This window comes from Lissotriton helveticus, chromosome 7, assembly GCF_964261635.1.
Source record: "Lissotriton helveticus chromosome 7, aLisHel1.1, whole genome shotgun sequence".
In the NCBI taxonomy this organism is placed as follows: Eukaryota; Metazoa; Chordata; class Amphibia; order Caudata; family Salamandridae; genus Lissotriton; species Lissotriton helveticus.
In genome coordinates this window covers 171732646-171760060 of record NC_136068.1, presented here as the reverse complement: position 1 = coordinate 171760060, position 27415 = coordinate 171732646, and the positions used below count along the sequence as shown (strand labels likewise).

The window sequence follows — 27415 nt, the reverse complement described above, 5'->3', positions numbered from 1 at the left end:
AGGTGTGGAGTGTAAAAAAACAATGGATTTAGGCCCAGATCTCTGTACATGGGTGAATGTATGACATTGTTCTTTATTCTGTCCATCAACTGTTGTTTTTGCATTTGTTACCCCGAGTGGGAAGGGTATGCTCAGACGTGAGTCCCGTGCTCTCCACACCACTGGAGTCAATCTATCCTGGCTGAGGATGGCTGATAGCCAGAAACCGGTCCTAGGATGCTTGATTCCGGTCCAGGGAAGACATGGCTTGGCAGTTCGGGCTGGACTGTTCCCATGAGGCACAGGGTCAAGGCTGATTTGCATATGGCCATGTCTGAACTGGGGTGGTGTGGAGTGCAACAAAAACGATGGATTTAGGCCCAGATCTCTGTACTGGGGTGACTGTATGACATTGTTCTTTATTCTGTCCATCAACTGTTGTTTTTGCATTTGTTACCCCGAGTGGGAAGGGTATGCTCAGACGTGAGTCCCGTGCTCTCCACACCACTGGAGTCAAGCTATCTTGGCTGATGATGGCTGATAGCCAGAAACCGGTCCTAGGATGCTTGATTCCGGTCCAGGGAAGACATGGCTTGGCAGTTTGGGCTGGACTGTTCCCATGAGGCACAGGGTCAAGGCTGATTTGCATATGGCCATGTCTGAACTGGGGAGGTGTGGAGTGTAAAAAAACAATGGATTTAGGCCCAGATCTCTGTACATGGGTGAATGTATGACATTGTTCTTTATTCTGTCCATCAACTGTTGTTTTTGCATTTGTTACCCCGAGTGGGAAGGGTATGCTCAGACGTGAGTCCCGTGCTCTCCACACCACTGGAGTCAATCTATCCTGGCTGAGGATGGCTGATAGCCAGAAACCGGTCCTAGGATGCTTGATTCCGGTCCAGGGAAGACATGGCTTGGCAGTTCGGGCTGGACTGTTCCCATGAGGCACAGGGTCAAGGCTGATTTGCATATGGCCATGTCTGAACTGGGGTGATGTGGAGTGCAAAAAAACGATGGATTTAGACCCAGATCTCTGTACTGGGGTGACTGTATGACATTGTTCTTTATTCTGTCCATCAACTGTTGTTTTTGCATTTGTTACCCCGAGTGGGAAGGGTATGCTCAGACGTGAGTCCCGTGCTCTCCACACCACTGGAGTCAAGCTATCCTGGCTGATGATGGCTGATAGCAGGAAACCGGTCCTAGGATGCTTGATTCCGGTCCAGGGAAGACATGGCTTGGCAGTTTGGGCTGGACTGTTCCCATGAGGCACAGGGTCAAGGCTGATTTACATATGGCCATGTCTGAACTGGGGTGGTGTGGAGTACAAAAAAAACGATGGATTTAGGCCCAGATCTCTGTACTGGGGTGAATGTATGACATTGTTCTGCATTCTGTCCATCAACTGTTGTTTTTGCACTTGAAGATATGCCCCCATGTGATGTGCGGTGGTGCAAAAATGAGCCAATGGTTCCTTGCGTGAGATTTGTACTCGAGGGACACCATGCAGTTTAAGGGGCTTATTTACAAGCCCCTTGAGCCGCTGGCATGTCACTTTTTCAACATATTGACAGTGACACATCGGCGGCGCAAGGGATTTATGAATAAGCCCGTAAATTTCAGTGCGAGGACTGTCACCGGAGGGTAAGCAGTGCAAAATCTGTAATTTCATGCAAGTACATATGTGTGTAGGATTAGAATACAAAAACGTTTTAGAAACTAATTTATTACCCTCGCTCCACAAGGAATGATTCTCGCCACACCTTCAACTTTTTCTGCAAATGAAATCTGGAAAAGAAATTTAAAAAGTTAATCTTTGCTTGGAACTATAGGGAAAAATGCATTTTTTGCAAAGTTTTCACAACCATTTCGATCTAGAATATTAGCTGTTCCAAACGCATGGCATTGCATGGTAAGACCTGTCTGTCTGTCTATCTGTCTGTCTGTCTGTCTGTCTGTCTGCCTATCTATCTATCTATCTATCTATCTATCTATCTATCTATCTATCTATCTATCTATCTATCTATCTATCTATCTATCTATCTATCTATCTGTCTGTCTGTCTGTCTGTCTGTCTGTCTGTCTGTCTGTCTATTTATCTATCTATCTATCTATCTATCTATCTATCTATCTATCTATCTATCTATCAATATATCTATCTTTGGTACTCATGTTATCAACCTATAAGGGACAACGTTGCCATACTCAAGATACAAATGTATTTATTTATAAAGTTTTATATAGCACGTATCCTGTTGCAACTGAACAATGGATTTCTGATGAAAATTTTGAGGTGCACTAACAAATATATTCGCTTTTTACTCTGAATTTGAAAGGCAGCATTGGAGACTTTGATGGCCGTGAAGAATAATATTAGGAGGCAATTCACGGCATTTGAGGTGACAAGTATATCTAACTACGACCTCTTATGCCTTTTGAACAATTGATTTTTCTGAAGTGCTTTCCCTCATATAATTTTCTTCTATCTAGAATAAACACTGTCCTGTTCCATCGAGAGGTGAAAAGGGGCAGCAGGAAGTTATTTAACAAATGGGAATGACATTCAATCACACGGAGAGCTATATGTTAATTGATTGATTATTTAAAACTCAGATGTGATATGCCTGTTAACATACAGTAGAGGGTATTTTATTTCTTATAATACATGGCCAAACCAGAGCCATCCCACAAACTGCTTACATCTTTGTTGTTTTGGCTCTCACATAAAAGATATAGCATGATTGCTTGCATGAAGAATAAAGCTAGAATATATAGTGCAAAATTAAGCATATCAAAAAACATTTAGTAATTTGTTGCAAAAAGTTATTTGAATACGTTTAATATAAGTCAGGTTGAAAACATGCTGTAGCAAGAGGGAGAGAAATTATCTTTCCTGTGATGACCTACGGCATTCAAAAAATAAATAAACATGTTACCATGAATATCTCTTGTCTGCTAATCAATGTTAATTTTAGAAAAACAGGTCAGAAAAAGGAAAACTAGTTCTCATTTTCATTCTTTAAACTGAAGCTGTAACTATGCTTCGTAATCTGCCTTTCGCCTGGAGACTGGCTTTGATGACAGGTATTATGACATTACAACACAACTGTCATAAATTATTACATTTGAGCAAGTACACCATTTCATTATTGCAAGGGAATAAAATAAAGGAATTAGAGACAAGCTTCTGCAAAGGAATTGCAGACTCCCATGTAATATAAATAGAATTTGACGTATGCCTAACAAAGTTCAGGGTTTGTAGGCAATGCAGTGGCAAAGGAACATTACAGTCTGTGTTGAACTCTAAAAATGTGCTTAATCTCGGAATTTTAGATTAACAGACAACTTCATTGACAAGTTATTCAGTGGTCAAGTACCTGTTGACTGGTCTCTCTGTGTCGAGTAGTTTTAGAATCGATTTACCATCCATGTCAGCTGGAATATCCAAGCCAGCAATGTCCAGCATAGTAGGGGCAAGATCAATATTCAGAACGATGTGAGGATTCCTGAAACAGAACAGAAAATACACACTCCATTTTAGTAGGGAGTATGTTGACAGTGTTTTCACATTTCAGTATTTTTTCTTAGCTTTTTAAAAACACCTTGTCATTTGAAGCGGACAGCAGCGGCTGGCAGTGGGAGTACCTGCAGGGCGGTGACGTGGGGAGGGGGAGGGGCAGGGTGGGGGGTAGTAATGTATGGATTACGGAGCTTTCCTGGTAAGTAAAAATTTTAATGAATGAAACGAATTTCGTTGAGTGCACTGCATCTCCAAATGCGAGGCAGTGCACAGAACGAAATTCGTTTTATTTATTTAAATGTTTACTTACCTGTAAAACTCCGTAATCCATACATTACTAACCCCCACCATGCCCCTCCCCACGTCACCGCCCTGCATATACTCCCACTGCCGGCCGTGGCTGGAAGCGGAATCATTTAATGTTTCTTATCCAACTCACACTTTCATGGCTCCTAATGTTTCGTACAAGGTATGGCAGTATTCAAGTTAGTCTAATAATATTGTACTGGACTAACGCGATCAGAATATCGTCTGGCCTAAATATTGTGTCCTAAACATCTTCACAAACAATTGCCTAACTGGAGTTAATAGAACATAAACATCCATGGATCAATACTTTTGTTAACTGTATTTAGGGATAGGGATGAGTGGAACTTGCGGAAAGTGACTTAGCAGAATTCTGCAGAGTTACATAAAAAACTGTAAGATTCCTTGGAGTACTGCCAATGGGCAGAAAATACACAGGTCGCGTAGCACGCGGTGTAATTAGCGCCGGTAGCGTGAGCAGCGCTGACAAAATCACTGCAAACGGCACCATGCGGTGCGCAAGAGCGTGCAGCCATTTGAGTTGATATTGCTGCTCTACTTGAACAGCAGCAAATCTACTCGAGAAGCAGCCCTCTTACCATGATGATACGCGACCGCTAGCGACTGCTTGTGTTAGAAAATCGCACTTGGTGGGGGTAAAATCTCACTCATGCTCGCCAGCTCGCCTTTCTGGAGCCTCATGGGAAACAAATTTCACCACGCGAAGATTGGCAGAATTTTGCCAGGACTCCGCGTAACTGTTGTGTCTAATGTTATTATCTGTAGAGGTTATTTTGAAAAACAACCTAGTCCAGAGCCAATTGACCCAATCACATTACGGGGCTATAGTTTAAGCAACAAATACTAGTAACTTATTATGTGGGAGAGTGAGGCGGGAATGATTAACAGTGGTCCTGTCAAACCTCAGACTCAAGACAATGAGATTTTCCTCCTTCTTATCCTATGAAAGCAGCAGCATTTCTCTTTGGGTCGAATCATTAAAGCCTGAAGAAGAGCATGTGCTGCACTTCCCTGCCCGGTTCATTATTACTGAGTAGGAAGGGTAAGAGTCCAGTAGAGGCAATATTTTAAGGGGAGTGGGATGACTGCTATATCTTAAACTTTGTTTTGATATATTTCAAAACACTATGAACCCAATGCACAAAGTAATTTTTTGACATAGGCTTACAATTACAGGCAACATGACTCCATTACACACCACACAAAAGCATACCAACCAACATAAATGCTTTTACTACTAAATATTTGAATGCCAAGACTGTGTACGATGGCACAGCATAACAGTTACAACAAGGAAGGGATGGTAAGTAGGAGGCTCAAGGCATGGTTTGACAGTTTGTGACTGTCCACAAATGTGAGAATTTGTGGGCATTCAGAAGCTCATCGTCGATTACATCCCAATCTGCAAAATGGTTGGAGATTTGCTCCAGCAAATGACTGGAGAAAACCCACTTCCATGGTGGGATGGATAATGGAATGTCACTACACATATTTGGAGTATACAGGATGAGTTTCTTCAGAGGGAAAACAGTTATTCCATTGGGAACAAGAAATAAATGTGAAATTGCACAGTGGAAAAAAAATAATGTTTTAGAATAAAATAACATGACTTTTTCAGTAGTATGTCGAAGTGACTAATGGCGGTCCCTATGCTCATACAAAGACAAGAAAGGAAATGCAAACACACAACGTGCATAGCTTGTATATTTGCAACAGGTACAGTGGGACGGTGAAAACACGACTGCGAGGGGCCCACCATACCCAACCATGGCTGCTTGGACAGCAGGGTGGACATTTTTCTACCTTGCAGTGGGGTACATGACATGCTTGTTACACCAAAAATGAACTAGATCATACTGTTTAAGAAACAAAATATCAACCACACATATAAACTACATAATAGCTGTAGTTGACTGATTTGAGCCACACTTTTAATTAAGAGTTAATCCGTGCAATAAATGTGCAACAGAATGACAACACGAGTTTAGGCACTCTGGGGCTTATGTAATTTAATAGTGTCACCTACTGCATTCTCCATTACTCCAAGTCCTACTCTTCCGTGTCACAGTACCTATACGCGAGGATAACCCTCCGTGACAGGCCTCTAGCAAACTTAAAACTTTTTAATTTAATTCTTCTGACCTCTCAACTCCATGGAATAACTTACAAAGACTTCTTCTCTCCACACTTCCTATAAATCCAAGTAAAGCATTGCTCATAGCTTAAAGGGCACCTAACCCCACAAAGAAGGGTGGATGGTCAGAAGGCTGTGTGAGGACATGGTAAAGAAAACAGCAGGTGCCTTTGAGAAACAAACAAGGAGCAAATGAGTACAATGCATACTGGAAAACATTTAAAGCAGAACAAATGTCAACAGAAAAGTGAACACCAAGTAGACATCTATCAAGCAGAGGGCAACTGTCAAGAAAATGGAAGATGTGGAAAGAGCAGATGAATTAGCATCAGTCACTGTTGCACTGATGACAGAAGCCTGAATGGAGGCATAAGAATTAGGGAAGTCCATGTGGCAGCCCTACCAATATCCAAGAGAGACACACCCTTAAGCTATAGATGATGAGGCAGTGACTTCCACCGTAGATCTACTCTGTACTGCAAAAACAAGGGATACCTCAGGTGACTTGTAAGTGAAGAGATTGGCAAGAAGTGTTCACCCACTGATTGTGGGCACAGAAAATGTAACCCTGTGATGTCCATAACCAGGTCATATTTGTCTTTAAGTGTCTATGGAGAGAGTAGGCAGTTTACATCAGTCTTGATACCCTCTGGGCCCTACACAAAATATCGGCTTTCGTTCTCCCCCTTACTTGTTATTCCTTGTATCGTAGTTTTTTAAGGTATGGATTTGACAGCACAAAGCAGAATGTTCTGCCTGAATGTGGACAGGGTCAGCCAAAAAGTCCCCATTATCCTGAATGTAGGAAGTAGGATCTGCTTCTTATAGTTACCCCTCGCTTTTTGCTGATGTTTCAGTGTTTTTTTACTTTAGTCTGGCTGGGGCCCTGCTATCCGGGACCACAGTCTAGCTGCCTCCTCTCTAAAATGATTGCATGTACTTTAGGTACACCACAGATTGGATTCTGGGGTACCCTTATATGTCCCTAGTATATGGAATCATATATACCCAGGGCATAGTTACCCCAGAGTCCTCTCAGGGGCTGCAGGATGTATTATTTCACCCCTGGGAGACCATGCAAAATGACACAACAGGTCTGCCACAGCAGCCTGTGTGAGGTGGTGTATGCACCCCTTACTCAGATATAGGCTTCCTATATTTACGTAATCACTACACAAATGAACCTATCAGTCAACCTTATGGCATGCCTTATCAATCCTGAAGGCAGGGTGCTGGGTTTTGTGTGAGAGGGTGCCCATGCATGAGCAGAGCCCCTCTGCAGCCTTTGGAATCTCTCCTCCGGGGTTGTTAGTGATGCAGCCTAGACCATATACTCTTAAGTGCATTATAACCTCGGGGTAAATGCTAACTTTAAAACGGCTGTACAGAACCATGTCGTGGTTGGTGTCAAACACCTTGGAATCATACCTCCCCACCAGTAGCTGGTGTGGGAGGTATGATTCCTCCATGGTAGAACCACTAGTGTGGGGCACCGGGCTACCCGGTACCAGCTTTCCTTAACCCTTGCATCACAAAATGGATGCTGCAGCCACAGACACGAGTCTGGCTTCCTGCTGCTGGATGAAACTCCGGCAGGGGAGGCCTGGACAATAGGTTTCCTGTCAGACAGGCATTAGTGTATTGGGGCTGGGTGAGGGCTTTGAAGTCTGCACTGGGGGCACATTTGGTGTCCCTGTGGATAGCCCAGTTCAAACCGGTTGCAGGGGCTACCAGCCTCTGCTCTGGCTTGAAAATGGACAAAGGAAATGGGTGCAGCCACCACTCTTTCCTGACCCTCCCATAGGTGGGTCCCAAGAGTTTGTCCGACCCCTTCCTTGGGTATAAAGTAGGAACCCCTGACTACAGGACTTTAGATTTACCTGGACGAAACACTGATACATAATTCTGGAACTTTGACGGTCTACAAGGCGCTAAATGACTGAAGAATCTCCCTTGGAGTAAAGGAATTACTCCCCTGCGTGGCAGGCACCAAATACGCATCTGACCGGTTTGCATCTCCGAGGATCCCACCGGACTCCTAAGAATTTGCAACACAAGAGGTGGGTTCCCAGACGCCAACCCGAGCTTCCAGGAAAGCCGAGACCCATAGCTCTCGTGTGGACCATGGAACTGGAACCCCTGGACACTGTGCACATTTGCAAGTGCATATGCTTCTTGGCAATCCTTGAGGCTGTGCTTTGGGTTACTTGTAGCCCAGACGCCGAGCAGCAATTCTACTGATGATTGCCGGCCTACATTTCACGAGTGTTCTGTGAGCCGGCCCTTTGTGTTTTCTCTCGAGGTCCCTTTGCGATCCCTGGTCCATCCACCTGTGGGTCCCTGAGAAGGCAACTTTAACTTCCCTTGGGCTTCCCTGGTTACTCCAGATGTGCCCTGACTTTCCATTGCTTGGGGAGTCACCTGGACCTTGCTGGTCCTCACCAAAGCATCTTTTCTCTTACTGCATGGGTTGCTGTTGCCAAGGCTTGTTGTGTTCAATCCGAGCACCGATGCCGCAACACTCAACATCCTTCATGGGAAAGCTTGAATCCAGCTCCTGGTCATCGTCGACGCCTCCTGGTCCTCGTGGCTGCAGAGTCAAGCTTCACCTCTTCACTCCTGAAGCACCCGACATCGTTGGGCATTCGTCTACCGTGCCCCTGGTCACTGGCAAGTGACCCAGACTCTGTCCGTCCCCTCTGCTTTCAGGTTCTTCACATCTTAGATTCAGGCTTGGATCGAACTGGACACTTTTCTTCTTCACGCAGCACTTTGCAGCAGGTCGTACGAGGAGGTACGGCTGCCGCGTGGACGATATTCAGAAACCGCACAATTCAATTGTCTACGGATTGACCCTGACACTCTAGAGAAAAGAGTCATTGGGCAGTGACTACACCACCCCGGTGCTACGTTTTGAACTGCTACCCCCGCCAGCTCAAGTGCGGATGACGTTTTCAAACCACTTGATGGTTGCCTCCGTATCCCTGTCCAGAAGAAGACTCTCAGGCCAAGGCCCTACTACCCTATGTGCCACAAGACGAGTCGAAACATCGACGACTAGATAACTATACACCTGGACCAATCCACCCCTTAAGTTTTACGTGCCACAAAAATACAATCTGTGATTGTAATGAAATGGTGTAAAATAGACCATGTAAACCACTGCTGGGCCAGGCCTTCAAGATTGATACTTTGAATCAATCACGCACAAAACTTTTCAATTTTTCTTTCATCTCCACTTTTGGGATTATCTTCTCACTCACTTACTTTATCTTGAGCACTTCCTCTCCTTTTGCACGTTCCTCCTCGGGAGCAACCTCAATTTTTAATAACGTATTTGACTGAAATTTATGAATTTGTAATAAATTTACTGTGTTTTTCATAAAAAAATACAGTGGCTACACTTCCTTCTTTATTCTAATTGTGTGGAAGCATTGTTCTCCCTGGGAGCGCAGAATTTATTTGAGCTCATAGTGATAAATGAACCTGTAAATTAATGTTACCTTAATGAACTATTGGTTTGAGGACCATTGTCATCCTATACCGCATTGCACCCAGGTCCACAGACTTTATTGGGTTAACCCCTTACCTATAATAACTTCTCACACGGAACATTCTGGGAAGTTCTGAGGATGCAGAGAAAACACTTGACTCGATGCATCTTCCTGTGCATTTTCCAAATATAGGATAGTGGAACCCTCAAGGAGGAATGATTCAAGACAGCAGATCTGGTGTATGACTGAAGATTTGACTACTTTTCCCCCCTTTCAGATTTGCCTTGAGGAAGTGGAGGAAGACTTTGCCCCAGAGCCCTTGCGTTAAAGCTTCGAACCCTGACGGGATCCCGGTGGACCGTATTAAAAGTAATCTGAACCTCTGGGGGCCCTTGCTTATTAACTTGTTTAATAACTCCTTGTGTTGTAAGGTCCCAAAGTCCTGGGCCCCATCCATAAGAGTTGGTATTTTCAAGAAGGGAGACAGGGGGTCCAGAAGATGTTTCAGGTCAATGTCCCTTATTGAAAGTACAGTGAAAATCATCAGGAGGGTTCTCTTTAATTGCCTGCAGTCTTGGGTTAGGGACAATAATATCCTGTCCCCATGGCAATATGGATTCTATCTGGGGCTTGGTACAGTGGAGCAGTACCTGGCCTTTATGGACCAATCCTCTGCTTTCGACTGTGTGAACAGGACCAAGCTCTGGCTGATCCTTATTAACCTGGAGATCAAAGTCTCCTTGGTTAACATTTTATGTTCTCTTCACAAGAATGTAGGGGCCAGAGTGCAATGTGATAGCGACGGAGAACTCTCTGATGAATTGCCCCTGGCCAGTGGAGTGTGACAGGGTTGCATGCTAGCACCTTTGCACTTCGTTTTTTCATTAATGAACTATGCACATACCTGTCCTGACCCACCAAGGATGTTCATTTGTCTCGGCATTATTGTATGCTGCTGATGCAGTTTTAATGGCTAGTACCCTTTGCACTTTACGGTGGATTTCTTTGTCTCCTTCATGGGTAAACTAGATATGACTACGAATTAAGGGAAGTTACATGTGATGGCTTGTGGGCCAGGCAGGAGCCAATTGACATCCTTAAAACTACAAGACCACTCTCTGAGCTCCGTGCATAACTTCTGTTGTCTAGGTGACAATTTTAACCCCTCCAACGCCTGGCAACCACGTGAATTCAGCTCGCATATAACTAGGAAGTGTGACAGGCTCCCTTTTTAATCACGTTCTCAGTTTTTGAAATGGAAAAATAGAAGTTCAAGTACTCTGCACCAGAGTACCTACTTGTTTCTGAGAAGTGCTGGTGTGCTCCAATAAAAAGTATTATGGCTCTCTTAAGAAGTGGAGGTACTCTGCGTCTCTAAATAAAAAAGTGCCTGTACTCAGTACCGGAAAATACTATCCCATTTAAAGCACCGATTTCTCCATGTATTAAGATTTTTAATTTGCGGTGTGTTGCAACTGCTACTATGGAGAATGGGTCTGGAGGTAGCATAATGCTTCTTCTTTACAAGTTGTAGATGCATTTTGAACCTTCCCCCAACCAGCCCCGAATATAATGTACATTCTGAACTTAACCTTGATTACATTTTGGATAAAATCAAATTGGCCCCTCTCCTACTTTGGGTGAGTGGTTGGTCCAATCCCAAGGCAATTTTCAATAGAAAGGTTATTCATGACTGTCTTGGCCTTGAAAGGGGGCTCTCCATCCCCTGATTGAAGTTGGTCAGCAAAGCCTTTAGCGACATTGGTCTCTCTGTAATGTTCTCTACCCCGGATACACTCTGTAAACAGGATAAAAGATTAGTGTTGTAACTTTAATCTTTCCCTTTCCTGGTTTCCGTTTCCCCCCTCCCTTTTCCACCACCTTGGTTTAACCCTGGCTGTCAGCCTGGAGGCAGCTCTGGAACGTTGTGATTATTATGCTACCCAGCTGGATGCGCCGGATGTTTTATGACTAATAAAGTCATCACTTCTAACTCTCTGTGTAGTGTCATTTTACTACATTTTATGGCGACGAGGGTCAAGGAGCTGAGCCAGGGTCAGCGTGGTGCGTCCCCCTGGAGTGAATTTATGCTGGGGAAGGAAAAGGAAATTTGAGACTTATCTCCTACCTGTTCCGATGAACCTTTGCCAGGCATCACCGCTGGTGACTTCTCGGTGTCTCTCGCCGGGGATGCTGCAAGCGAAGCTCTATTACCATTGAGTGGCTTCCAGGCACCGTCGTGGGAGTTTGCTGTTAGCTGACCCTTATCAGCGGATTGCGGCAGAGCTGGCTGTGTGTCCTGTTTTCGGAAGCAATGGATATCTTCATTTGGAAACGGAGTTGAGCGAGGGGGACAACGTGAAAGTGGCTGACGTTAGCTGAGGCGGCGGAGCTGGTGCTTGTCCCGACTCCTGAAGTGAAGGCTCGTCTTCTATTTTAAAGCGGTGTCGGGTGACGCGTGAGGAGAAGAGCGGAAGGTGACTGAATTCGTCTGAGGCTGTCGGCGCTGATCACCGTGAGGAGAAGAGCGGAAGGTGACTGATTTCGACTGAGGCTGTCGGCGCTGATCACCTTTGAGAGGGCATCGTTTTTCACCGTGCTGGGGCCGCGCATATTGACATTCTCAAGTAAGATTCAGTGCCTAGTGTGAGAGGAGTTGCGACGTCGTTTGGGGGCCGAGTCTCCATTGAGGAAAGAGCTGCGATTCGGTGAAGAGTGGCGTTTTGGTGAAGGGCGGTCATTATATGAGGCGCTCTGTTTTCCTCAGCCCCTATGTGATTTGCCAGAAGTGCTGAACGTTTTCTCCTCATTTCAGCCTTGTCTCGTCAGTTCTTTGAGGGAAACCGGCGCTGTGAGGGCATTGAACAGTTTCAGCGTTTTTCCTGCTTGGTGAGGCTGAGGGAAAGCGACGGCGCCCACCACAGGAAGTTCCCGCCCATTTCCACGAACTGAGGAAACTGAAAGAGGACTTGGGGGATTTATTAGAATAGGAGCCAGGGATAATATCTACGTGTAAGGCTGTGTTATAGGGAGTACTGGGGAACTTAACTCTCGCAATCTTCATTCTTCAAGGTTATGCTAGTGAAAAGGTGTTTCCATTGATTACTCTGTGTGACATTAGTTTATTCTTCTTTAACTTTGAGTGAAAGCTAGTAATTCCATTCCCCACTGTATGGCCATGGCAGGTGCAGGTATGAGCCAGCCCCCACCTTTTCTAAACGAGCTAGGAGAGCCAGAAATACCTTGGAAGAGATGGGTTGGAATTTTCAAGTCTTATCTTATAGCGATAGGGGGGGGCTAATTATAACAATGTAAGGAAACAGCACATATTGTTACATAATTTGGGCATACATGGAAGAAAGGTGTTTGAAGACATAACGGGAAGACTAGTAGATGATGAGCAAGAAGAGGTAGAAGGTGTGAATGTTTATGATTATACCTTGATAAAATTGGAAGAACATTTTAAAATGAAGCTCAATGTGGTGCTGGAGAGGCACAAGTTCTATAAAAGGGTCCAGAAGAAAGATGAGAAAGTCACAAATTACGTAGCGGTTCTAAAGGGTTTAGCTGCTACGTGTGATTTTGGTGCATTAACGGACTCTATGATAAGGGACCAGATTGTAAGGTGCACGAATGATTCAAGGATTCAGGAAGAGCTCTTAACGAGAAATCCAGACCTGGAAGAGGCTTTGAGTATAGCTAAAGGGTTAGAGCATACAGCCATGTGTATGAAGGAGATGAAAATACATGATGGAGAATTGAGGGAGAAGAATGAGAGTAGAGGGGCTCAAGAGGGGGAGACCATTTGCAAGGTAGGGGAGAAAACGAAGGTTGGTCAGCGCAATAACCCCCAGGGTTGGTTATGTTACAAATGTGGTAGCCCTAATCACCTGGCTAACAGCTGGAAGTGTCCTGCCAGGGATACCCTGTGTAGGAAATGCAACAAAAGAGGGCATTTTTCCAAGGTGTGTAAAAATGTAAACCAGAAAATACATATGGTGGAAAATGTTGAAATAGATGAGGCAAAGGAGAAGACTTTTATTTTCCAGGTGGGGGAGGAGGAGGAAAGTGAATGTGATGAACATCCCAAATGTGAAATTACCTTGGATGGGAAAAAATTCGAGGTTTTTGCTGATTCATGTTCCCGCTATACTCTCATAGACAAGAAGGAGTTTGAGGAAAAGTTTGCGGGTCAGGGGATAGTTTTGGAGAGAGCAGACATAAACCCAGTAGGTTATTACAAGGAGCGCATACCGCTAGAGGGAATGGCGAAAATGAGAATAACTTTTAAGGATAGGCACACAGTAGGGACAGTGTATGTAGCCAGGAGGGGCTCTAATCTGTTGGGGTGGAAACACCAGAAAGATCTGGGTATCAAATTGGATCCCAACAACAAGGAACAGGTACTCTTAGTTGAACCCTCCAGGGTCGCGGAAGAAGTTATCCAGGAGTTTGAGGAAGTATTTAATGAAAAGCTGGGGGTGCTAAAGAACTATATGCACAGGATTACACTGAAGGAGGGGGCGAGGCCTGTGATACACAAAACACGTTCCATACCTCTACGCATGAAAGAACCTTTGAAAGCCGAGTTGGACAAGCTGGTTAGCCAAGGAGTGATCCAAGAGATAGAGACATCCTCATGGTTGGCCCCAGTTGTGATCACGACCAAGGACGGAGGAAAGAACATTAGGTTGTGTGTGGATCTGAGAGACTTGAACGCAAACATTCTCGTGGACCGATACCCCCTCCCGAGAATTGGAGAGATGTTAACCACCATACAGGGGGCGAGGTATTTTAGTGTGTTGGATTTGTCCTCAGCCTATTATCAGATAGTGCTACATCCAGATTCACAGTCTTTGACAGCGTTCACTACTCCGTTCGGCAATTTCAAGTTTTTAAGGATGCCATTTGGGTTGGCGTCGGCGGCAGCTGCCTTTCAAAGGGTTATGCAGCACATACTGAGGGAATGCAGCAAGACCATGTGCTTCCAAGATGACATTCTCATCTATGGCTCAAGTGAGGAGGAACACAGTGAAAACTTGAAAGGTGTTTTAAGGAAGCTAAGAGATGTTGGATTTACTACCAGGCTGAGCAAATGCAAGTTAGGAGTGAGTTCCGTGGACTACTTGGGGCATACTATCTCCGAGGAAGGAATCAAACCAAAAAGTGATTTGGTCAATGCGGTCAGAGATGCACCTACGCCTTCCAACAAGGAGGAATTGTTGTCATTTCTAGGACTGGCAGAATACATGGCTAAGTTCATTAAAGACTTCGCTATCAGAACACATGCCATGAGAGAATTGGTGAAGAAAGACAGCAAGTTTGAGTGGGGTGAAAGACAGGAAGAGGCGTTTAGAGACATAAAGAATGCTATAATTCAGGCCCCTTTCATTGGCAAATTTGATCAAGGTAAAGAAATAGTAATAACCACCGATGCAAGCAACAAGGGAATAGGAGCAACATTATCACAGAGGGTGGAAAAACAGCTCAAGGTGATTGCTTTTGCGTCAAGGACTCTGACTTCCCCAGAAGCAAATTATTCTACAGTGGAGAAGGAGGCTCTGGCAGTATTCTGGGCCATCAAACACTTCAAGTTCTATGTGTGGGGGGTACCATTTGAAATACACACGGACCACAAGCCATTGGTCCCACTATTCAGCAAGAAGAATATGGAGGACATGACCCCACGCATAGCCAAGTGGGTCTTGGGCCTACAGGGGTATAATTTTCGAGCAGTTTACATTCCTGGTCAACTAAACAGAGTAGCGGACTTCCTCTCTAGGGCTCCGGTCTCCGATGAAACAGCTGAGGAAGAGGTGCAAGATGACATCTTGGAGATAAAAGTATCAGCTGTGATGAAAGAAGAGTGGGAAGAGCACTTAAGAAAAGATGAGACTTTGAAAAAGGTTAAGGAGTACATTGTCAAGGGATGGCCAAATAAGTGCAAGGAGCTGGAAAGAGAAGTCCAACCGTTTTGGAATGTAAGAGAGGATCTCTCTATTGATGCGAACTTTGTCATGAAGTCAGGGAAACTAGTGCCTCCTGAGGGAGTGAGGCAGCAAGTCATCAACTTAGCCCATGAAGGCCACCTGGGCAGGAGTTTGTGCAAGAACAGATTAAGAGCTGACTATTGGTTCCCAGAGATGGACCGTGAAATGGAGGAAAAAGTTCGGGACTGTTATGCATGCAGCATCAGCGACAAGTCAAAAATCACCAAGCATGCACCATTGATACCAGTTAAAGTACCTGAGGCTCCGTGGAGTAAACTGGGATTCGATATCACAGGACCCATTCATGGAAGGGGTTCACAGGAGATGTATCTTTTGGTGCTGATAGACTATTTTACCAACTGGATCTCTCATAAATTCGTGGTTAACATCAACACCAAAGCTTTGATAGGTTTCTTGAAAGAGGTGTTCACGAGAGAGGGGTTTCCTGCTACTATAATAACGGACAACGGAGTCCAGCTGGTTTCAGAAGAAATGACGGAATTCTTAAAAGATTGTTCCATCTCCCACGTCCGCACGCCGTTGTACTGTCCCAAGGCCAATGGCAAAGTGGAAAGAGCAAATCGTTTACTTAAGGAGAGCATCAAGTTGGCAGGAAGATCAGGAAAAAATATGGAAGACGCTATCGTGGAAACGTTGTGGGCTTACCATACCACCCCCAATTCTACTACAGGGCATTCACCTTTCGAACTTATGAGAGGGAGGAAAGTTGGATCCAAGCTGTCCCCACAATGGATGGAGAGAGGAAGTCGTCTAGAAATAGACTCTGGAGAGGTGAAGAAGAAGATTGAAGACAAGCAAGACAAATATAAAGAGTGGTATGACAAGAAGTGGGGAGTTAGAGAAAAGAAACTCAAGTGTGGACAGTTGGTGTACATCAGGAAGCCTGACAGAATGGGGAAAGGTGAAGACAGGTTCTACCCTCCAGGGAAGATAAGAGAAGTCAAGAGCAATGTGGTTGTTATGCAGGACGGGAGGGTGTGGAGTCAGGATAGGGTGGTTCCAGCCACAACAGAGGACAACAGGCTTAGAGAAGATAGGGTTGGTTCTAGCGACAGAGCAAGGGAGCTAGGGCACCGCAGGGCGAGTCATAGGAAAAAGAGCATCCCAGCATGGCACCGTCAGTATAGCATGAGGTAATTCCCCCTAGCCATCAAAGCTTTTCCTTGGGCCCTGCCCTAGGTATTGTATTTATCTGCTTAGGCTTGTTTTGAATACTCATGTCAATTCTTTCAGCCTTACCATATTCGTCCTTCCCCTTCCTCCCCTTTTCTTCTTCCCTTAGGGAAAAAGGTGTGTTGTAACTTTAATCTTTCCCTTTCCTGGTTTCCGTTTCCCCCCTCCCTTTTCCACCACCTTGGTTTAACCCTGGCTGTCAGCCTGGAGGCAGCTCTGGAACGTTGTGATTATTATGCTACCCAGCTGGATGCACCGGATGTTTTATGACTAATAAAGTCATCACTTCTAACTCTCTGTGTAGTGTCATTTTACTACAATTAGTCAAAGCCCATTTTGTAGAGCATACCATTTCCAAAAGCAGTGATGTAGCTAGCCCTACTGCCACCCGGGGTGGCCCCTAAGTTCGCTGCATGGTGCAGGGAAGAGCATGGAGGGTGGGGGCGGTGGGGAGTGGCCGACAAACGACTTGGTCGGGGGAGGTTGTTGACCGACTTGTTCTTGGGGGACGGTAGGATGGTGGTAGTCGACAAACCTGACTTGCTCACCTTCGCTGCCCCAAAATACAGTGCCGTCTGGGCGGAACTCACCCCCGTACCCCTATAGCTATGCCAGTGACCCAAAGAATGGCTGCAGCTTTTAATAAGCACTCCGTTCATGATTATTTTAGCACTTTAGCTATGGGGGATATGGTTTTGTATCTAACTCTTGAACTCTCAGGGTGGGAAACGTCCCTCTTATTTAGGTTTAGGTCTGGTAATGTGTTTTGTCTTTTGTATTTTACCGAAGAGGCCTCAGTGTGTGCCAGTGATCTCCCTGCTTGCCCCTGCGATCAGCAGGCGAAGCGGTCGATGATTTACTTAATGTTTTTTTGTAAATTCTGTTGCAGCTGTTTTTAGTTGCGTTCAGAATCCACCCAAAATCCTGAAGCAAGAAAGATCCTGGATTGAAGATAGATCAAATGCTCCTTCCAGCCCGAGAACATGGAAGAGAGTGGAAAATACTTTTATTCCCAACTTTTCCTGGAGAATTAGAATGATAGCCAAGAGGTCTGCTGAAGTACTTGCTTCTTGAGCAGATGAGCAGATCAAGATGTCAACTGCACCCCTAATTCCTAGTGAACACTGGAGATCTCAGGGGTATGGCAGATGGGGGACCATTGTGAGCACCCATGCGTCCGAAACAATATCGCTCAAATCCTGGTAAAGGCCACAATTTCACCACCCACCAGAAACAAGAATGGCAGCAGATCCAGAGAGGGATTTTTGAGAGTCAAGACAGCTTCCTCGGCGGAAAGAAGGAATACCCCTTGAAATGCTAGTAAGAACCTTGACCTCAACCCCTGAGGGAAACAGGAACACAGGACCTTGTAGCAAACTAGGGGAAGTATTACCATCAAGAAAAACAACTTCTGCCAGCTCAAAAAGACAGCACCAGATTGGAGACCTTGGCTGTATGTTTAACAAGTTCACTTAAATTCTGTCCCCATAGATTTTTACCTAAAAAGGAAGCTTCAACAATAGGGGCCCCTATGATGCATCTCTTTTCTATGTCCTCATCAATATTGTCTTGTAGAACCCAACATAGAAACCATCAGCACTGGTGCCGTCAGCCCATTTGCAAGCACACTTGAACCACATTGCCGCAGCTTTTCCATAACATCGAACAAAGGGTCAACATTTTCTTTATTATCCACACCAACCAGTAATGCTTGAAACATGAAAGAGCAAATATCAAGCTTTATAAGCAGCATACATCTTAGAACCCAAGGGTAAGTTGGCTGTTAAATGTACAGGTTTTAGTGACACCTTGACGCTCTTCCAAGGCTCTGCCCATTCCTGAACAAGAAAGCTAAAGATGCAAGGCAGCAGAGTCAAATCTGGATCTGTCACAGACCGTTATCTGTGAAAGTACACTCCACCATCGTAGGGGGCGTAGAAGAAGTGGATGGTTGAGGAACCACCTGTAAGAACATCTGATAGGACTTCCCTTATGATGTGTTTACAAACATAGTGACGGTCAGCCCCACCCTCACCCAGCACCTTCCTCCATCTTCTTAAACAAAAGGAGGACTTGCTGATGCAGACTAGGCCATAGGCGCCAACTAAAGAGGTACATGTGTGTCCAGCACAACTGTGGCTCCAATGAGACGTTTTAGCTGGCATGGGTGTATAATACTGTGCAGCCACATAGAAGAAACCATGGGCACTGAAATTCCTACAGGAACAGGAGAGCTGGGCTCCTGAATCAGCGCTAGGTAGAAGGAGAGCGGTCTCTCTGGTGCTTGGAAGACTTGTAGTGGGACTCGCTTGCCCTCCCTGGCAGGGGCGGCTCCTCCTAAATGGCAGAGGAGCGTCGCCCCGCCTGCTGCGAGCTCAGCAGGCAACACACAAATAAAATGGCATAATAATGCCATTTTATCTTGCCACCAGCTTGCACTGTGTATAACGTGAGCTTGAGGCAGGGGGTGGAGCTAAATCCTGGTATTGCAAGATTACTGTTGCCCCTTTCAATGCGCATGTCGGGTTGGTTGGCTGGCTACATACAGCCAGCTTGACATGCGCACTGTACACCCAGCAAACTCAGGGCTGTGAAACAGCCAGCGTATTGCTGGCACCGGCCCCCAGCCTCAAAATGAGTGCTGGGTTATCCTGATAGCCATATTGGGAAAGTCAGTCACATGCCACAGGCCAAAGTGGAAGGGAGAGGGGGCTGAGAGGTTTCCTGCACAATATAGAACAATAACACGCTGTTCAAGTGAGCAACCTTATGCGTTTGTAAAATATTTTACAGCAAAATAACTCTGACAGAATATGTACTGTATAATGTCACTGCTAAAAGTAAGGCCTTTATGCTTACAATACATCTAGGGGATGATTGTGGGGGGAGTGGAGAGAGTGGTGGGCGTGAAAACAACCACTACAAGTATCACCCCAAGAAACGTGCTATTTCCAGAGCTGCATTACCAACCTGCACCCTTTGTGCAAATTCCACAGTGTGTTGTTTCACTGTCTGGGGCAAACCTTCTATAATGAAATGGGCGACACAGCTATACACCCTGATAGGGGTCTTTTGGCACCCTACTGGGTTGTGGAAGCCAGAGACACAAAGTCACAGAGCATATGTAAACCTGCCACTCTGGGGCAGTATATTGAAGCCTCTACTATGCAAAACTACACAATAACCGTGTGTGTACACACGGCAACAGTGATAATGGCACAGCTTTGCACGTTAACACAATGTATTGGTTGAATTAATTTATTTGTAGTTGCTTCATATAAAACTTCATAAAATACACATTTATCATAAAAGAAAGGATTCTGAGAACTCAGAGGAGATGAAATTAACATTCATGAGATGACGTACTATACTAAATCCATGGATGCTGGACGGAGGAAACTCAGAAGTGTACCTACACTACAGAAATAAATCAAGTGGTAAATCAATCTCATGCATTATTTAGTGTAGTTGGGCATTGTGTTAAATCTGTTCATCTACCGCCCACTCAGCACTATTGTAAGATTTGTTCAGGGTTAAATCAATACTTTATTGATCAATTTTCCCTGATTTGAAATAAGATTGTAAATAAGGTTCAGACAAACTGAGCTGCCTCTTCCTCTCCTCAAATGCAGCCAAGCTGGTATATTGTTCAGGAAGATGTATTAAAAGATATAGTTTATTTACTGGCTAAATTTAACTCCATTTCCCGCTCAAATGATATTATCCAACCGCACTTAATCAAGATCTACCCTTGCAAGCTTCAAGGCCTCTTTGTATATCATTTTTTACGCTTCCTTGTGGAAAGCGAGATTTTGTGATGTGCATATGGTTGGTTTGATATCCTGATAAATGAAGAAAGTTGGTCTTAATAGTTTTTTGTCATGTGTTTTCTGCCCTGTGGCAGAGTGGCGATACATAGACTACTTTCCGAATCACTTCTTAGAAATAGGCAAATCCATTTACAGCTTGAATTTTTGTAGCAAACTCAAACTTTGAACTGTCTTATGCATGCCACTATAAAAGATGGCTTAGCAGTTTAAAATGTATTGTAACATGCAGAAAGATCCCTACATCCTTGTAAATTACTCCAGCAGTGCGATAAATAAATATACTACAATACATAAACAAATCTCTATCAGCATAGGACTGTAGATTTTCTATGGAAAGAATGTTCAGAAAAATAGGATGAGAAAAGTTAGTCATTTCTCATTTAGGAGCAGTCAGTGTTCCGCTTGTCACAGTTTGCAGCCAGCCGCAGCCTGTGCAGGTAAGAGCAGTGGGCAGTGTTGGGGGGTGGGGGCAATTATTTTGACAGACGACAATGAGGGAAAATTAACTATTTATTTAATTTCCCGTCGTGGTCGTCTCTCGAACCCCCCACCCAACCCGGCCCCACAGCTCTTACTTGCACGGCAGCGGCTGTTTGCGGCATCTGCAGCGGGTGTCATAACTCACCCAGCCGCCGAACACCCATTGGGCTCAAAGGGCTTCAGACCCCTCCCCGTTGTGTGTGTCAGCCCACGCTGAGTCAGCTTCCTGGGCACACACACACAGCCGCACCCGAGTACTTCACAGGTCTTTAAAAGACCCTTTACTTGCTAACAAGGCTTTGTTGTGTTTTTACCCCTTCTTAGAGCCCCTGCATCTCTACTCTGCATATTGCTCGAAGAATCAGCCCCCCTCTGAAATTTTTAGTAGCCCCCCGCCCCGAAATGTAGCTCTAGTTGTGCCTCTGAACTCATCAATGAACAATTCCACAATAGTAGCAACGTAATTTTTTTTTACAGGTGAATAGTGGTGTCAGAACTAAACTATAATAGGTAAAATGGGTACAGAGTTTCCCCTTCAGGTGCCGATTTCTCTAACATGTGCAAAGGTGTATACAGTCCAGGGGCCTCATTAATGAGGCTACACTCCACTTTTACGCCGCTGGTGCGTCACTTTTTGTGATGCACCAGTGGCGTACAAAATGCGCCTTGTTGAGCCATATTTACAAAGTGACGCATCTAGGTAGATGCGTCACTTTGTAAACCCCTGCGCCACATTATACCTGCGCCAGGTTTAATGTATGCAAGGGGGCGTATTGACGCAAGAAAGGGTCATAGAAATGACGCAGTGAAATCTATGTGATTTCACTGCACCACTTCTAGGACACAAATGCGTCAATTTCTTACGCCTGCCACACAGCAGGCGCCTGCCACACAGCAGGCGTAAGACTGACGCAGGCCCTTTCACATGGGGCTTGCCCCATGTGAAAGGACACATTGCTGGAATTGCGCCACTTTTGTGACACACTCCAGAAAAGCGCCACTTTTGCGCCATACAGATACGTCAGAAATACTGACGTATCTGTGACTCCTTGCGCAATGATGCGTCATACTGTAAATATGACGCACCATTGGTGGTGCAAGGAAGGCGCAGTGAAAAGTGACGCATCGCTGTTTTCACGCAGCGATGCGTCACTTTTCATAAATGAGGCACCAGTTATTCATGTTTTAGCTTAGTGCAAAGATTGAGGAATTCATAGATTTCAAAATGAACTTACAGGGCCCCTGCTTCGACATTAGGTCCTCGAACATAAAACGGAACTCTGATATCAAATTCATAGGGCATGGATTTTCCTTTCACCAGTCCAAACTGTCCAATGTGGTATCCGTGATCTGCTGTGTAAATGACATAGGTATTTTCCAATTCACCGGTCTCAACCAATGCGTTATAGATCTGAAAAACATCAAATGCAAATTGAAATAATCACTAATTTCCAAACAGTGTATTAATGAGAACAGTGCAAGATACATCTGTATACTTTAGTATAGTATAGGACTTTACGAACATTTGCGTTGCCTATCCTTTCTTGTCCTTTAATTTCTAACAGGCATAGCCCTACAACCGACAGCTATCTACTTTTAAGGGTTGATTGATAGATGTACATGTCATACATAACAAAATATGGCATTTACATTTCTAAGCAGTGACAGTGATATTTCATACTTAGAAGAGGTAGCAGAATACAATGTTTCACACATGCAGAAAACAACACCCCTGTTCAATTACTGTATTTGGTATGTCAGGAAAGTCAGAAAGTGCAATAACGCGGGTAAATGGTGGTGACAAATTGCTGGAAAACCTGAACATTCTGTAAAAAGAACAACCATACATTTTATCTGTGATTATAGAAAGGATGAGCTTTATTACCTTAATTTTGTGTGTGTGTGTGGGGGGGGGGATTACTACCCCAACACCAGTAGGAATCATTGTCAGCAGGAATAAGTACTAAAAGAAAGGCAGTGTTCAGGTGGTTCCTGAAGGGATGATTTTATGATTTCAGACACATGTATCTCAATCACAGGTGTTCTGTGTAAATATAAGGGGTCCAGATTCATGCCAGAGTTTTGGACTATTCTTATAAGACTCATCTACAAACAATAGGGCAGATTTACAATTACTGGCGCATCCCTGCAAATTCGCAGGGATGCGCATGTAATTGTGCCCCGCAGCTCCGCCACCCATGATGCGCCGCATTAACAATGCGGCGCACCAAGGGGCAAAAACGGCACAGATGCGTGACGCATCTGTGCCGTAAAGGCGGCGCATTGCTGGAGTTGCGTTGCAAGCGCGACGCAGCTCCAGCAATGCTCTGGGCGGCCTATTCTTCCAATGCTGCATCAAGCCTTATGTCTGCTTCAAGCAGGCGCAGGGTTTTGACGCAGCATTGGCCTAAAAGTAACTGAGTGAAATCATGTAGATTTCACTCAGTCACTTTTAGGAGGTGTTCTTGCGCCGGAACGTCCCTCCCTGCACCGGAACGCCTCCTTATGGTGCAGTGCTTTACAACGTGACGCATCTCCCAGATGTGTAACGTTGTTAATACCCCGCACCATGGCGCATCTTTTGCGCCGCTGCTGCGCCACAAAAGTGATGCAACGGCAACGCAAAAGAGGCGCAAGGGGCTTGTAAATCTGCCCCAATGAATGAAAATCAAACTTATTCCCATAATCCCTTATCTCCCTGAAAATCTGCATGGATCCAGCTATCCTGGTCCTACATTGAACACGCCTGGTCAAATGGATAATATTCGCAGTGGCCTTGAAATTCGGCTTATCCCAGAGGCAATCATCTCATATTTGGGGCTTATACCTACGATATATTGTAATTTTCTTTTAAGTGTATTATCGATCTTTGCATGGCAATTCATCCATATCAGGAACAGAGAATGTATGCGCTTGAACTCATATCACTAAAGATGTCTTAACTTACCAAATAAATCCTAATAACGCATAACATGTCAACTCCCACATTCAGTTATGTTTATTTATTTATTTATTTTGATAGTTTTATATAGCGCGGACAAGATCCTTGCAGATATCAGAGCGCTTTACAAAGAGAAGTACATGAGGGTGCATAGTCAGACAGATAAATCAATAGGTCAAATAGTACAAATAGGTGGCTACAAAGCCAAACATGTGAGTAATAAGACAGTTAATACAAATAAACAAATGGGTCAAACATGTAGTATAGATCGGTGCAGAGTACTAACAGTGTTCAAAATAGTAGTTCAGGTGTATTTAGCCATGAGGATAGCTTTTACTTCATTTTTAAAGAGTGTGGTGGAAGAGATAAGACTGGTCTCGGGCGGGAGAGAGTTCCAGATCCTAGGCGCCATTCCTGAGAAGGAGCGCTTATATGTTTTTTCCTTCCGGAATCTTCGAGGTTTCAACAGAAGATTGTTTGTGCCTCTAGTGTTTCTAGCTCCTCCAGAGATTGTATGTTTCTGAGCGAGGTATCCGGGTGAGTTTAGATGTAACGCCTTGTGTGTCATGCAGGCGATTTTCAGATGTATTCTAGCTTCAAAAGGCAGCCAGTTCAGGGATTTCAAGTCAGGGGTAATATGGGAGTGTTTTTTTGACCCAGTGATGAGTCTCGCTGCAGCGTTTAGAGAAGCTCTTAAGGGTGCGGTTGTATATAGGGGGAGTCCACAGAGGGCGACGCTGCCGTATTCAATTCGAGGGATGACTAGTGCTTGTACTGCGGTTTGGAAGTCTTTGGCTGGGAGGTAGGGTTTAAGTTTCCTCAGAGTATTGATCTGGAAGTTTGCTCCCTTTGTTGCCTTGCTGATATGTTGCTGCATGTTCAGATTGGTGTCGAGTGTTATGCCTAGAGATTTTGCTGAGTCCACGATGGTGGGTTGGACATTGAGTGCGGTTAGGTGTTTAAGCCAAATTTGAGTGGTGGAGACCTTCGCTGGAGGTGAGATCAGAAGGAACTCTGTTTTCAGGGCATTGAGTTTGAGATGATTATCGGCAAGCCAGGATTGGGTGCATCTGATCGTTGAGTTCAGGAGCAAGATGTCTTTGGGGGACTGTAATTTGAGATAAAGTTGGGTGTCATCTGCGTACATGTGAAAGTGTACATTGGATGCTTGTAGCAAGGTGGTGAGGGGTTCCATGACTAGGTTGAACAGAGTTGGGGATAGAGAGGATCCTTGGGGGACACCTAGCGTTACGGGTATTGGCGAGGACATCAGGTTGTTGCTTTTGAATTTCTGCGACCTGTTGTGAAGAAAGGAGGTGAACCACTTGAGAACAGTTCCAGATAAACCCATTCTTGTGTTTAGAAGCTCTAGTAAATTCTCATGTTTAACGGTGTCGAATGCTGAAGAGAGATCAAGGAGGATGAGGAGGCAGGTGTCGTTTTGGTCTAGCATTTGAAGTGCGTCGTCAATTATGTGAGTCATAGCAGTTTCTGTACTGTGTCCTGCTCGGAAGCCTGACTGGTGAGGGTTGAGGAGATCAAATTGTTCAATGTGTTTAGTCAATTGTAGTTGTGCGCATTTTTCCAGCAGTTTGGCGAGAGTGGGAATATTGGTAATGGGACGGTAATTGTTGAGATCAGAGGGGTCGGCTGTAGGTTTCTTTAGTAGAGGTGTGACCTGACCAACTTTGAGGGAGTCAGGTATGCTTCCTTGTTGGAGAGAACTGTTGATAATTTTAGTCCAGAGAGGGATAAGCAAAGGGGTAAAGTCTTTTACTGCGGTAGCAGGAAGGGGGTCCGTGAGATGATTGGATGGTTTCAGGGTGCTGAGCAGTTTGCCAATTTCTTCTTCTGAGTATGTGCCGAAGGTTGACCATGTGGCATTGTTTTTTGGTTCAGTGGCTGCTGCTAGGCACTGGGGTTTGGAGTAGAGGCTTGCGTCAACGAAGAGATCGCTCTTTATGTTGTCAGTTTTTTGGGTAAAGAAAGCAGCGAAGTCTTCACAGGAGGGTGCCTCACGCCCAGTGTTGAGTGGTTGGGGTTGATCCTTGGATTGTGATCTGATTAACTCAAACAGTTTTCTCGGGCGGTTTTTTGCTTGGTCGAGCTGGAGGCTGAAGAAGTCTGATTTTGAGCGTTTTATTTTCCTGAAGTAGGCGTTTCTCTTTTTCTTCAGATCTTTTAGGTGCGTTGCCGAGGGAGCTGATCTCCAGGTACGTTCTGCCATTCGCATGTCTCGTCTATCTTCATTGAGTCTCCCGTCATACCATGGATTGGAGATTTTAGTAGAGACTCTTTTTAGCTGCATAGGTGCCGCCTCATTAATTATAGAGGTCATAGCGTTGAGATAGTGGTCAGTCAGTGTTTGAACGTCCGTATCGCCTGTCGGTGGCAGTAGGAGATTGCACCTGTTAGGGGGTAAAGAGCATGGGTTGAGTTTTTTCATGTCTCTTTTCCAGACTTTGGGCTTGGAGGATTGAATCGGGTTAACTTTAACTTTTTCATTGATAAAGAATGTGACAATATGATGATCTGACCAGTCACAGGGTTGGATGGACTCGAGTTGGATAGACTCCTCTTTGGAGATGATCAGGTCGAGGATAGAACCTTTCTCGTGAGTCGGGCTGTTGCATATTTGGGTGAGGTTGAGGGCATCGAGGAAGTTTTTAAGACTATTTACCACCGCGTCATTGCTATCGTTCCAGTGGAGGTTGAAGTCACCAAGGTATATTTGGGTGAGCTGCCGTCCGGAATTGGTTGAGATCACATCCATGATTTGTTGGGAAAAGGTGAAGTTGTCCCTGGGTGGGTGGTAGATGCTGTGAAGAGAGCATATCGGTTTGCCCTCACTAATAATGTCGAGGCAGATGTATTCCCAGGATGTTGGGGGTGGTAGGGAGGTGGAATTGACTTTCTGAACAGAGAGGTTATTCCTGTAGATGCATGCTATTCCACCACCTACTTTGCCTGCTCTGTCTAGCCTGATAATGTGGTAGTTGGGAGGAACCAGAATGTCCATTATAGGTGTCGAAGATTCAGTTAGCCAGGTTTCAGTCAGGATGATGAGGTCAAGGTCCAGCGATAAGAGGAGATCGGCAATGGCGGCAGAATGTTTCGAGCCCGATCTGCAGTTGAGGAGAGTGCATTTGAGACGGGGTGTGTTGAGGGTGGTAGACGGTTCTAGAGAGAGAGGGACTTTTCTAAGGTTATTGGGGATGGAGAATCTGCTGTTTAGTGTGGGGGGTCTAAGGGGATTTGAGTGTATCGTGGGAATGTTGAGGTGTGGGGTGGTTGTGTGATTTTGGGGGGCTGGGTCATAGGAGCGGAGAAGGGTGAGTGTGTCGAGGTCAGAAGTGGAGTTGTGGGTGCGACGAGGGCGGCTGATGCGATTGCTAGCTGGGAGTGAGGTCAGGTTGGGGGAGAGTTGAGTGAGAGAGTTAGTCGGAAGGGTGGGGGACCCGTTGGGTGGGGAGGTGTAGATGTATGAGGTGTTGCAGGGGCGACGAGGGGGACGAGGGCAGTT

At 45.0% G+C, this 27415-nt stretch overlaps 1 protein-coding gene across 4 annotated transcripts in view; it reads right to left on the bottom strand.

Moving 5' to 3' along the window:
• SULF2 (sulfatase 2) overlaps positions 1–27415 on the bottom strand; it is a 461118-nt gene that overhangs the window by 168040 nt on the left and 265663 nt on the right. For all 4 annotated transcript variants that reach the window (XM_078651864.1, XM_078651862.1, XM_078651861.1 and 1 more), the window contains exons 7-9: positions 22187–22362; positions 3360–3488; positions 1714–1770 (exon numbers count right to left, since the gene is read on the bottom strand). In XM_078651864.1, the coding sequence (XP_078507990.1) occupies positions 1714–1770; positions 3360–3488; positions 22187–22362 (362 nt within the window). The remainder of the gene's footprint in view (positions 1–1713; positions 1771–3359; positions 3489–22186; positions 22363–27415) is intronic.